Source organism: Abrus precatorius, unplaced genomic scaffold, assembly GCF_003935025.1.
Source record: "Abrus precatorius isolate BTA unplaced genomic scaffold, Abrus_2018 Scaffold9, whole genome shotgun sequence".
Lineage (NCBI taxonomy): Eukaryota > Viridiplantae > Streptophyta > Magnoliopsida > Fabales > Fabaceae > Abrus > Abrus precatorius.
The window spans coordinates 19,291,751-19,305,234 of record NW_020874439.1 but is presented as its reverse complement, the minus strand read 5'-3'; the positions used below and the strand labels follow the sequence as shown (position 1 = coordinate 19,305,234).

Below are 13,484 nucleotides of genomic sequence, written 5' to 3'. Positions count from 1 at the left end.
AGTTACTTGAAGCTTCGCAGGTTTATCTGGTATTTCATGTTTCTCAATTGAAGAGAGTCGTTGGGAACTAAAATACATTTCTAGATTTGGTTGCTGGTTTTGAAGTAGAGTTGGAAAAATTTATTGAACCAAAGACTGTGATGACTTCTAAGGAGATTATGTAGAATGGAGAGCAAGTCAATGGAAGAATTATCCAATTGAAGATACTATTTGGAAGGATAAAACTATCTTACGGGGTCAATTTTCCAAATTTGGCCTTGAGGATAAGGCTGCAGTTCTATAATAAGGGAATGTTAGGATTGGGCCAAGGCCCAATATAGTTGTTAACTCGACTTGGTTACTAAAGCCAAACTATGGTTAGTCTATTCTAAGAGAAAGTAATATCGCTATTAGCCTAATTAGTTTAGGAGGTCTGTTCCTATTGCAATACTTGTATGGCCATAAATAGGCAAGGGATATAGTTTGTTAGGGCTTCTTTTTAGAGGAATTACTTTGTAAATTCTTTGGACAGAGAGATATCTCTGAGAAGTAAGGCTCTAGGATACTGTTGTACACAAAATCACTCGTTAAAGCATATAATTCTTTATCATAAGTAGGATAATTCAAAATAGCTTCATTCTGTTTTTCACTAAAATAAGTCATTGGATGTCCGTCTCCCTTGCATTAACATAGCTCTTATTCCTACTCCAGATGCATCACACTCTATTTCAAAAGATTTAGAAAAATTAGACAATTCAAAAGTAGGTGTATAAGTTAATTTTTTCTTAAGAACAGTAAATGTCTGTTCTTACTTTTCACCATAATTAAACCTTACACGCTTTTTAACTATCTCATTTAATGGTGCAACTAAAGTACTAAATTTTTTCACAAATATCTTATAGAAACTTGTCAAATTATGAAAACTTCTTACCTCATTAATGTTCTTAGGAGTTGACCACTCTTAAATGACCTTCACCTTCCCTTGGTCAACTTGTATACCTCAACAACTAATAACAAAATCAAGAAAAACAATATGATATGTACATAAAACACATTTTTCTATATTTGCATGTAGTTTCTCTCTCCTAAGTGTTTCTAAAACACTTCTAAAATAGGCAAGATGATCAAAATAAGTTCTGCTATAAATTAAAATATCATCAAAATACACAACTACACACTTTCTTAGAAACTCTCTCAACACATGGTTTAGTAATCTCATGAAATTATTAAGAGCATTTGTCAAGCCAAATGGCATGACCAACCATTCATACAACCCATACTTGATTTTGAATGCAGTTTTTCATTCTCCCCTCTTGGATTCTTATTTGATGGTACCTATTCTTAAGATTAAATTTAGAAAATATATAAGCACCATGCAATTCATCCAATAAATCATCTAGTCTACAGGGATTAGATGTCTATATTTTACTGTAATGTTATTAATGGCTTTGCACTCGGTGCAAATCTTCTATGTTCCATCTTTCTTTGGCACAAGCAAGACTGAAACTGCACATGAACTTAAGCTCTCTTGGACCCATCCATTATGCATCAACTCTTCCACTTACTCTTGAATCTCCTAAGTTTCTTGAGGATTACTTATGTATGTTGGTCTATTAGGTATAGAAGCTCTTGGAATAAGGTCAATTTGATGCTCTATCCCTCTCAAAGATGATAAACCACGAGGCATCTCTTTAGGGAATACATCTATAAATTCCTGCACCAATGAAGAAACTTTCTTAAGAAGTGCGTTAGTAGCATCTTTTATGGAAAAAATGTTTTCTTTACTTAAAAGTAGAAGCATTGACTTTTTCATTAACATAGTCTTTTTTTTTTTTTTTACTTTTTTTCTCTTACAAATAGATTTTGCTCTTTCTTATCTCTTTTTCCATTATCTTTCTCCTCTGTTTTTTTTAACTTTCTCTCTCTTTTTTTTTCTTTTCTCTCTTGAGTTTTTTTTTCTTTCTCATAATGATTTAATCTTCACTTACCTCCTTGGGTGATAAAGAAGCCAAAGTTACCTTTCTATTACTAAACTCAAATGAGTTTTTATTAATTTTTTCATCATGGTGTGTTTCTCAATCATATTGCCAAAGTCTACCAAGAAGCACATGGCTTGCTTTCATAGGTACAACACCTTGTCTGTATACTTTCCAATTGTGAATTCTATCTCAACTTGCTTATTTACTTTTAGCTTTCTCTCTTTACTCAACCATTGCAACTTAAAAGACTTGGGGTGTGGTGTGATTTTCAAATTCATCTTGGTGACTAGCTTAGTACTAATCACATTAGTGTGCAACTTCCCCACTTATAATCAAGGAACATATGTTTCCTTGAATTATACATTTAGTGTGAAAAATATTCTCTCTTAGATTCTCTTCAATTTTCCTTTGCAACCCACTCAAGCATTCTCCTAATTATGAAAATATCTTCCTCAAGTACTTCTTAATCCTCTCTTTTACTCACTTCCTCACTAAAGTATTTAGATTGCGATGATTCATTAACTATTTCACTACTCTCTTTTAGGAGCATAACTTTTTTTTGTAGGACAATCAAAAGTTATATGTCATCTTCCTAAACACTTAAAACACTTGATGTCCCTTGTCCTAGTTTTATTCATAACCTTTTTTTCTTTGTTATGGCTATGTTGGGGTGTAGGCATGTTTAGTTTAGATGAAGTTCCCTCCTACTTATACCCCTCTTTCCACTTAGGTTTTTCATAATTAGAGGAAGTCTTTCATATAATTTTGAAGTTTAACCATCATAACATGGTGAACCAAGTCTTTCATCTCCACATAATTTTGAAGTTCAACCACATCTTTAATATCTCCATTTAGACCATTAAGAAACCTAGTCATAGTAACCTCCATATCCTCCTCTACATTGGCTAGAATCATGAAAATCTCTAGGTCCTTATAGAGTTTATCCACACTCTTACTCCTTTGGATTATTCTTTGTAATTTAGCATAAAGTTTCCTATGGTAATATTAACGCACATAACTCTTCATAAGAACTTGCTTGAGCTTCTCCTAACTCTCCAACATTGGCTCTCTATATCTCCTTTTCTCCTTTAAGAACTGATTTCACCAAACTAAAGCATAGTCATTGAACTCTAATGTAGTTAACTTTACTTTTCTCTCATCACTAATGTTATGGCAAGAAAATATTTGTTTCACCTTAAGCTCTCATTTTATATAAGTTTCTAGATTACTTCTCCCCTTAAAAGATGGAATAGTTACTCTCACATCTTCCTTACACTCACTCATATTTTCTCTTTCTTTCCTCCCTTTATATCTCTCATTTCTGCCTCTCTTCCTCTCATTTTCTCTCATCTCCCCATCATGTTCTTCTCTCTCCCTTCTTTTGTGGTTTTGATTTTCTATATTTTCTAATCTCTCATATATCTCCTCAGTCTGTTCCCTCATTAGTCTAGTGAGCCTTTGGGTCAAGACATCATATAACAATCTTTGATCCGTAGGAGGTGATGATGTTCTTTCTCTATTCTAACAAGTATATCACTCTTAGTGTTTCACTAATTTTAAGTTATTTCTCTAATGTGACTCTCTTGTCTTTTACCACTTAATCTCTAACTTAAAGTTCTTACAAACTTCTCTAATCAATTACCAAGTAAGAGACAAGTAACTATCAAGAAAGACACTAAATTCAGATTATGGCACAACACAAAGAAGAAGTAAAGAACAATTCTACTACCTAACAAAAATCAAAGACAAACAAACAAGAAATTATTTGGGCAAAAATCAGATAAGATAGAACAACACAAGTAAAGGGAGGGATCAATAATAAAGACACAAAGTAACTAAAAACAATAAACCAAGAATTAACAAACAAACAAGAAGTTAAAGACATTTATTTTCAAACAAAGAACAAATTTCAACTCTTCTATAATTCAGCAAATAGGAATGAATGTGAATTTGAGTGACTTAGTTCTTTATAAATCCTATAATTCAAAAGGTTAAGAACAAATTTCAACTCTTCTATAATTCAGGAAACCACACTTCAAAGTCAATTGAAAATTTCAACCACACTACAAGTCACCCTGTCGCAACTAGATGTTACAATAGTACAATGAAAACGTATTTAAGAAAATATCATTTAAGAATAAAAAATATTTTCTAAAAAATTAGAGGAGTCACCACCATAGTTTATTAAAGGTAACCTTAGAAATTTTTTTTTAAACAAATTAATTTTTGAAACCAAAAGTGGATTCGTGAATCATTTATGTGTAGGAAAAATATTAACACCCTATAATGTCCGTTTAAATAATGGTTACCTTAAATTAATTGTGTAAATTTATTATAATTTTGAAAATATTTATTTAACCTATAAAGAATAATTATTGCTATTTTTATTTTAAAAAAGAAAATTTATTTACTAAAATATTAATTTATATCTTAGAAAAAAGTAAAAAAATTATTTTGAAAATTGTTTTGATTCAACGGATTTGGTTTCCATTTCTACATATCCATAGGTGCAATGAGAAACTCAAAGTCACATGGTTTTATTGTAAAAATTTTGAAGTTATTTGATTAAAATTAAATTTAGTAAAAAAAAATTATTTTGAGATTAAAATTATATGTTTATGATATAAGATAACGCAGTTATACATATATCTTACGAGAAACAACACAAAAGGTGAAGGAAGATCACACAACCATATTACAAATTATAAAAAAAAATTGTAAGTAAAATATTTAAATTTAGATTTAAATTATGATTTATGTTGAAAGAAAATTTAAGATAACTTAAGCTATACATAAATCTGTTATGATTTATTGAACAATCAAAGTCAATGTAAACTACACATCGATATTGCCAAAAAATTTATATAATAAATTGAAGAAATATTTGATTATTTAATTTATCAAAATTAGAAATATGACTTAAGAAAAATTAAAATATAAAATTAATTCTATTTAAGAAAGGAATAAATATATTTAATTTAATTAAAGAAGATAATTATTTAATAAAAGATTAAAATTTTATTTGATAAATTTATATTGCACAAGACTGAAGGTAATGTTAATACACAAAAGTCTTAACGACTTAAAGCGTGTAATGGTAGATACACTAGACAATAATACTATAAATTGTTGTATTAATATGATAAAAATATTATAGATGGTATATTTTAATTAAAAAATAATTAATTAATTTTAGAAATTAGATAAAAAAAAATTAATATATTAATGGTGTATAAAATCTAAAATAACATTAGTACACATAAATTTTGATAATTTTATAACACATAAAGGTAGAGTCGCTACAATTAGCATTATAAATTTTTGAATTAATAAAATAATTTTGATGTAAATTGATTGATTAGTAAAATAGTAATTAGAGGAAGAACACATCTTGATTAATTATTAAGATGATTGTCTAATTAATTAAAGATAATATATGATAAATTAGTATTGCATAAAGTCTTGGTAATGTTAGTACACATAAACTTTATTAATTTATAATACATGACGATAGAGAAGTTATACGTTACTATTATAAATTGATACATTTATATTATTATTTATTTATTGATTACATAAAAAGAGAGTAATTCACTATTTATAATATAAGGGGAGATAATCATATATATATAAAATTAAATCATATCAATATTCTATAAATATAAAATAAATAAAATAAAACAATCTTAAAGAGTAAACATAAACAATAGAAGTTGGTCTGAGTGACAAGCAGCTCAGTATCGCTTAATCAAGGTCTCAGGACTCAGTATCTAAGTACGCGATCCAGGTTGGATCCAAATTAAACCATTTGGGAAACAAAAAAAAATAATGGGATAAAATAAAAAGAAAGAGTTTATTGTCAATATTAAAATGAAATAAATTTTACAAATAAAAATATAACTTAAATATAATATAATAAAAGAATTATATTATGCTTAAAAAAATTTAATAATTTATTATTATTATTATTATTATTGTTGTTGTTTAAAAAAAGAAAATCAATAATTGAATTTAAGAGAACTAATTTTAAAATAAAATAAAATAAAATAAAATAAATAATATAAAATAAAATAACACTAAAGAACAAAATATATTATTTAAGATAAACTACATAAATAAAATAAAACTTAAGATAAAAATAACATAAATAATAATAATAATAATAATAAAAAAAAAAGATAAACATCTCTATTTTTCAAAGAAGAAAAAGAATTGGGCTAAATGAAAATTTAAGAAAAGCCAAAATTAAAAATGAAAGATTAAAATTGGAGTGGAACAAACAAAAGAACAACAAACAAAATTAAAAAAAAAAAAGTAAGTGAAATTGATTTAGCTTTTGACATGCAGAGATAGGTAGCGTGTAACACTAAACATGGTAGTTTGATCCTCATTTTCAATTCACATCATAATATAATATTATATTATTATAAAAAAAAAGAGAAAATGCGATAACTTTTCTACTCCCTTCTCATTTTTATTAAGCACCATTCAAAAATATTTCTCTTTCTACTTCTCTCTCATTTCTTATTGAACGTAACTTTGAAGCATTTCTTGTATTATTCATAATCTTTTAAAGATATGTAATGGTAGACAAAGGTAGTACAAAAGAAATACCTAGAACAGTAATGCATTTTTTCTTTTCTTCATTTTGATTTCTAGTGTCTTCTTCTCTTTATTCTTCTCTTACTCCATTTTCTCTCTTTCTTTACTCTGTTTTTTTATATTCGAATTTTTCTTTAGATCCATTTTTTTTAGATCTCCTCTAAAATTTGGTTCTCTCTTTGAAATAAAAAAAATATTTCTCTAAAAACATTTCTTACTTGTGTATTTATATGTTCCTTATTCTATGTTTTTAGGATATTTACAAAATGTCAATTTTCTAAGTTTTTCTATTTCTTATGCTTAAAGTTGGTTTTTGATATTGGGTATCAGGCAACATAGTGTAGGACTTCTACTTCTAGGAACCAATCTTTTTTTTCAAAGTTTTTCTGTAAAACTATTTTATTATTTTATTTTTATATTTTTTGATTAAAGGTAATCTCCTCTAAAAGATAAAAATTTGTATTCACACACTCAAATAATCAAGTACTATCTTTACACTTGAATTTAAGTCTCAAACAACCAACATAAACACTCTTTAATTTTATTTTTTTTAAATAAAATTTCATTTTTTTAAATTTTGTATCAGCAAAATAGCTAAAAACTTTAATTTCCACCTTTGTAAGTACCTAAATCTAACACACAATTTCAACTACTTTAGTGCATAAATAGAATTTTTAATTGCACTCACAAATTTCTAAAATACAATAACAACTTATAGTAAATAGAACACCTACTTGATTTTCAAGTAAAGTACCAATGAAACCAACTCACGAGCCAAATTATGTACCTCCAATTCAACCTCTTGCACATTTAAAATTAGGGTTTTTGTTTACCCTAACCACCATCACACTTTCTTTCGTTATTCCACAAATGCAGCTTTTTCTCTCTTTGTTTCAATTGCTGCACAAAACTAAACACAAGCACACACATACAACTAGCCACAAGCACTTTCAAATTTAAATCAAAACTTGCTTTAATTAAACTAGCTTTAATATCAAATGATGAGATTTCTCAAACTCTCTTAGAGAAAATAACTTAATTAAAACTATGAACACTCAAATTAAAAGAAGAAATTAGGATTTCTAATATATACCTTAAACCTTAGAAATTGAGAGAATAGAATGAACTTGGACAAAGAAAACAAACAAGAATAAGAAAAGAATGATAAAAACAGACTATATCTCATGCTATTACAGTATTTTTAAAATTAGAAAAAAACTCACATTGAAATATAATTTTAACTCAAAAATTATAAAAGAAATGTCATATAAGGTAAAATATGATCTACTCTAATTTAGAATAAAAATTTAAAATTAAAATAAAAATTAACATATTTTTACACAAAAATTTAAAATAAAAATAAAAATAAACATATTTTTACACCTTATGTTAAATTTATATATTTCACTCATATAAAATAGAAAATTAAAAAAAAAAAGTAAATATCACAGATCTAAAATGATCATAATAGATTCTTGATAACACCTTAAAACTTTAGCTTTAATAAAAGAATTGTGTTCACAATTTTGTAATTGTAAAATCTGAATTTGAGTACAATACAAATTAAGAGAATTGTGTTCACAATTCTGTAATTGTAAAATCTGAATTTGAGTACAATACAAATTAAGAGTTTGTTTAATTAATTTAAAATTAAATAAAAAACTTTTAATACAAGTAAAATAAAATATCTTAATGATTAATAGCATCACACTTAATGTACAAGACCTATATATATATTCAACTTCATATACCATGCCTTCAAATGAATCTTAAACCTTTCTTTGGACCCAAGCTTGAACGTTCTCATCACTTATCTTGCTAATTTTTTTTAATAACTAAATTAATACTATTTAAGTAAAATTATTAATTTTTCTTATTTTATAGATTTTGGTAACAATGATCCATAATAAATTAAACTAATAATCCATATCTAACACTTTTGTTAATTTGGACAGCACTTTTTTAATCAGCTACTTCACCTTTCCTTTTGTTTTTACTTTAAACCAGTGATTATGTGCGCCCCAGCGAGGATTACAGGAAAGGAATTCTACAGAGGTGTAGGATTGTAGAACCTTAAGGCGTGACAATATTAAAGGTAAAACAAAATTAAGATCCCCACAAAATAAATTAAGAATTAATAAAAAAGACACCTGTCAGAAAATGAATCATTAAATCTACAAAACCGAGTTGTGAAGGACATCTAGAGCATGTTTATTTTTCTATTTAAAAAATATTTTTTATTTTTAAAATTATAAAACTGTTTTCAAAAAGAAAATGAACATGCTTTTAATCTTCTAACTACACACATTTGCTTATCTTTCAAGTATGACTTTTGCATTAGATCTACATTTACATTACAACAATCTCAATAAAGATCGACAACTCTAACAACATATATACCGTCCAAAATGCATGGTAGCATTAACATTATTAGCACGTAATTGGTAAGTCATGATTACTCATAATATTTTAAATTTCAAGCAAGATGTTTTCTTCTAATCTACGAAGAGACGAGGCTCAAAAGGGTGGTGAGATTTGATACAATGTTTATCCCATTGATCTCACATTTCACATAGGTACACAAGACAAAGCGAGTGCACCCGTACAATCTCTGCTTTCATACATCATATCAAAATTTAGCCATCAGCGTCGCTTCTCCAAGCACATGCCCTGCAATTGAGTCCAACAACTTCTCCTTCGTCACCTGCAGTCAATTCACCAAATAAAATACCATCAACCTTCGAGTAATTAACTTCTAAAAATGTTTAATTACATGCATGTAAGGGTAACAGCAGACATTTTGGTATCGAAACATCTTAAGGGACATTTTACAATCGGAAGCTGCCCTTCTAATCACGTAAAAAGTTCTCAATCGCTGAATTCTAATATGATATTTATCTCCCAATGATCTTGTTAGAGAGTTTCATACCATATTGTATAGACAAGATGGATTTCATATTATATTAATTACATAAATATTTTCCTTTCTTAAAATTTATTTTTGTTAAGTAACCATTTTTAAAAAGTTATTTATTTCATTTATATAATGTTCAATATAATTTAATCTTGTATTATATTTTATTATACATACATATTTAAATAAAAATTGTAAAAAATATTTTATATTTTCTTAACGATATTAATAACTTCACCTAAGACAGAGTTTAAGTCCATTTGAAAATAATAAACTTTTATGAAAAAAAAATATTTATTACAATTATACTTTAATCTTCAGAGTTAAAATTAAGAGAATTATTTTTTGAAGCCATGTCAGCCTTCAAGAATTAAAGACACGTATATTTTGTATAATATACAGTATATAAAAAGTCTTGTCAGCACTCTAGAAAGATACTCTAGAAAAATACATTTATAAAAAAAATCGTGTATTTATAGATAACTTACGATTTCTAGGGAACCCATAAAATATAAAAAAATTTCATGCATCTTTCTTACACTTATTGGAAGTGGATTCACACCCGAAAATATCACAAACTATACACACTAGAATATATCCTAACATGCATGCTTTCAACATCAACAAAGAAAAGAACAAACATTAATTTTGAACAAGCTATGTTCTCCATCCTAACAACATAAGAAAACACAATACCTTGTTACCAAGATGAACCTCATCATCCAAAGCAAAAAGCCTAAACAGAAGCCTATGTCCATGAGTAGGCAACCTAGGACCACGCCAACCAGGCACCTTCCAGTCATTGTTCCCTTCCTTGATCCCAGCATATTCCCCACCCATCTGTTCCTCCTTGCAGGAAAATCCCTCCGGCAACCCCTTCACCGCCGGCGGGATGTTAACCACCACCCAATGGGTCCACGGCACGATGGGCCCATCTGGATCTGGTGCATCAATGTCCTCCACCACTAAAGCCAGGGTCTTGGTCTCCTGCGGTAAGTTGTACCATTCTAACGGTGGGGATATGTTCTTTTTCGCTCCTTGCCCCTCGTCCGTGTAGTGCCTCGGTAACCTTCCCTCGTTGTTAATTGATGGCGACACTAGCCTGAACTCCTCACTGCCATCGCTAGCCATTCTTATTCAATCTTTATTATGATATTTCTTTTTGTTCCTCTCTTTTGATGATGGTTTCTGATTTTTGATTTTGGTGGAGGCTTTCTTTCGTTATTTATAGCCGGTGGAGTAAAAATTCAGGTTTAATAATATAATTATTTAAGCAATTTTCGTGCTATATATATATTTTTTCTCTATTCAACGGGTTTAACGAAAAAACAAAAAACACGGGTAACCACAAAGTCTAAGATAACTAATCCAAAAATTCTATTTAAGGACAGAAAATAAGAAAATTACAATTAAAAGCTTTCCTATTTGTTATATTTGGTAATATATTAAGACGCTTAATACATTAAACAATCTCTTCGATAAACAAAAAGAAGACGATGGCAAGAAAAACCCTGATCACTATTATTGATTTATTAACCCGAGGTTAAAAGAGGGAAATGTTAACTTTAAAAAAAATTGTATAATTTTTTTACGAATTAAAAGGTTTATAGAAAGATAAGAGGGAAAAATAAAATAATAATGTTATTATTAGGTGCCTGACACGTGGGCAAGCGTGTCGTGTCTTCGAGAGAGAGTAGAAAGGATTGTGGGAGCGCGACACGTGGTGGAGATCGTGGAGGACGGTGGAGCGTTCCAGACGAAATTAAAAGATATGAGAAAAGATGAATCCGTTAAAATAATATACTTTTATATTAAAATGTTAAAGAAAACTATTAACCATGGGATTGCCAACTTAGGCATATTTAAAATAATATCCTTTTTTATTTACCAAAAAAGAAGAAAGAAAAAGCTTAGACATGTTGCACTTATTTAAGACCTCCACAGAATTCTTATCCAAGAAATGGATAGAATCGGTACCGAATGTGTTTGATTTCGTCTACACTTTCACTTAAAAATGTCTATTTTTATTTTTTTATTTCGATATATTCTCCCACGTAATTTCAAAAATAAATATTATGTATTTATTATTTTAAAAATATAAAATGATCTTACTAATAGTATTTTTAAAACTAAATTACAGAATTATAAATAGAGTCTATTGATAATGTTTCAAATATTTTTAAAATTTAATTAGTATTTTTAACCCATTCATTAATATTTAATACTTATTTAATTAATCATATAATTTTAAAATATAAAAATTAAAAGGTCTGGAACTATCTATTTTTTTATCTTTTTATTTTTAATATAAAAAATGTTACTTTGATATTTTTTTTATATTTAATTTTATGTCTTTTACAATAATGAAAACGACTAATTATTAATTAACTAACTTTTTTTTTATCCTAAACGGTAACATATAAAATCAATTATGTGAATTTAGCATTCAGCTATCTTCTTTTTTCCTTTCTACTACTAGATTGTCTTTCTAACTTGTACCCCATTTTCAGCTTTATATTATGGATTTGAATATGAAATCTAAAATAAAAGATATTCTATTAAGGTTTAATTGATTTGATACATTATTAATATAAAATTTTTTATATTACCTACTAATTTTATTCAAAATATAGATTTTAAAATAATTAATTATTATAAGAATAATATTTTAATTATATAATAATTTATAATTAAGTAATAATATAATAATTTCCAATTTAATTATATTTATATTTCAAATTTTCTATAAATTTATTTTTAAATTTTAAATTTTTAAAATTTCATGGATATAATTTTAAAAAAAAAAGTACCCATGCTGGTTTCTATTTATTAGGCATGGGGTGATATTCGAAAAATTCACTATGCTCTTCAAGTCAAAATAAAATAAGATTAAAAAGTACAGACAAAGAGTAATCGTGATAACCATTTAACGTGCTAACAGAAAAGAGATAAGGACAGAATAGATCGTGCACATATACTATTTGTCTAATTGTCTTAGCTGAGGAACTTATTCCTCCAATTTTGACTCATTGGTTTGCTTAACATTAACTGATTAGGAAATTAATTAAATACTAATTTGATTTTGATAGATTTAACAAAAATCTTTTTCCTAAATATTTAACATAACTGTATTAAGACTCTAACTCAAAAATAATATTAAACTGAAATAACTTTTATAATTAATTCATGGGTCTCATGATATTATTAAATATATATTAACACATTAGTAAAAAAATAAAAAAATATTTTATTAAAAATATATTAATCATTGTTAAGTGCTAGAAATTCATATTCTATCATTAATTTGGCATATTTTTTGGATGAAATGTAAATAATTCTGAGTATATTTAACTCTCAATTGGATGAATTAATCTAATTGAAGAAGTTACAAGAGTAGTAGTATTTTCTTTTAAAATATCTCTCTTTTGTTCAGAATTTGGTGAAGTCTGAAATTTAGGGCTACAGTCCCAAAGCCACAACTATAGCCATGAAAGTGTGCAACAAAAATAGGATTCCAGAGAGTTACAGTTAAAGCTTGAATCTGCAGCTACAACCGTGAGAGAATTAGTGTAAGTTAAAGCTACAGCGGTGAATCCATAGCTATAGCCATGGAGTTAAAATCTGTTTGAATTCTCTTTGTTTTGAAGACCCATAAAAGAAAAACGTCTAGGAAGTGAAAAGGGGGAGAAAAGCATAATAGATAAGAGAAAAATGGCTTTTTGGAGGAAGGAAAAAAGGAAGAACGGAGCAACGGAAGACGTAAGGAGGATCGCTTCAGAACGAGAATCACATCTTCACTTTTTCTTATTGTAATTTCAGTCTGCATCTTGATATGGCCTTGGCTAATTTCTTTTGGATTGGATTCAATATAACTCCTAATTTAATTACTTCGCGAGTTTATATGATTTTCAGTTTATTTACTTGAGTGTGATTCTATTCTTAATGCTTAATTCGACTTGATTAGCTGGTTTATGATCTTTGACTTTTGAATTCTGTTGGGAAACGCTTTT

General features: G+C 27.5%; 1 protein-coding gene across 1 annotated transcript; it reads right to left on the bottom strand.

Annotated features, from left to right (window-relative positions):
* Positions 1 to 8,881: 8,881 nt before the first annotated feature.
* On the bottom strand, positions 8,882 to 10,675 carry LOC113851563 (UPF0098 protein TC_0109-like). The gene is made up of 2 exons (XM_027482080.1): positions 10,171 to 10,675; positions 8,882 to 9,264 (listed from the first exon to the last, which is right to left on the bottom strand). The coding sequence occupies exons 1-2, from the start codon at positions 10,603 to 10,605 to the stop codon at positions 9,190 to 9,192; spliced, it is 510 nt and encodes a 169-aa protein (XP_027337881.1). The 5' UTR covers positions 10,606 to 10,675; the 3' UTR covers positions 8,882 to 9,189.
* Positions 10,676 to 13,484: the final 2,809 nt, after the last annotated feature.

What these genes read in the sequence shown, in the direction of transcription:
- LOC113851563 (XM_027482080.1), bottom strand. Translation starts at nt 10,605, where the DNA reads ATGGCTAGCGATGGCAGTGAGGAGTTCAGGCTAGTGTCGCCATCAATT. An exon ending in AGGTTCATCTTGGTAACAAG is followed by an intron (nt 9,265 to 10,170) that starts GTATTGTGTTTT and finishes AATTGACTGCAG; the next exon opens with GTGACGAAGGAGAAGTTGTT.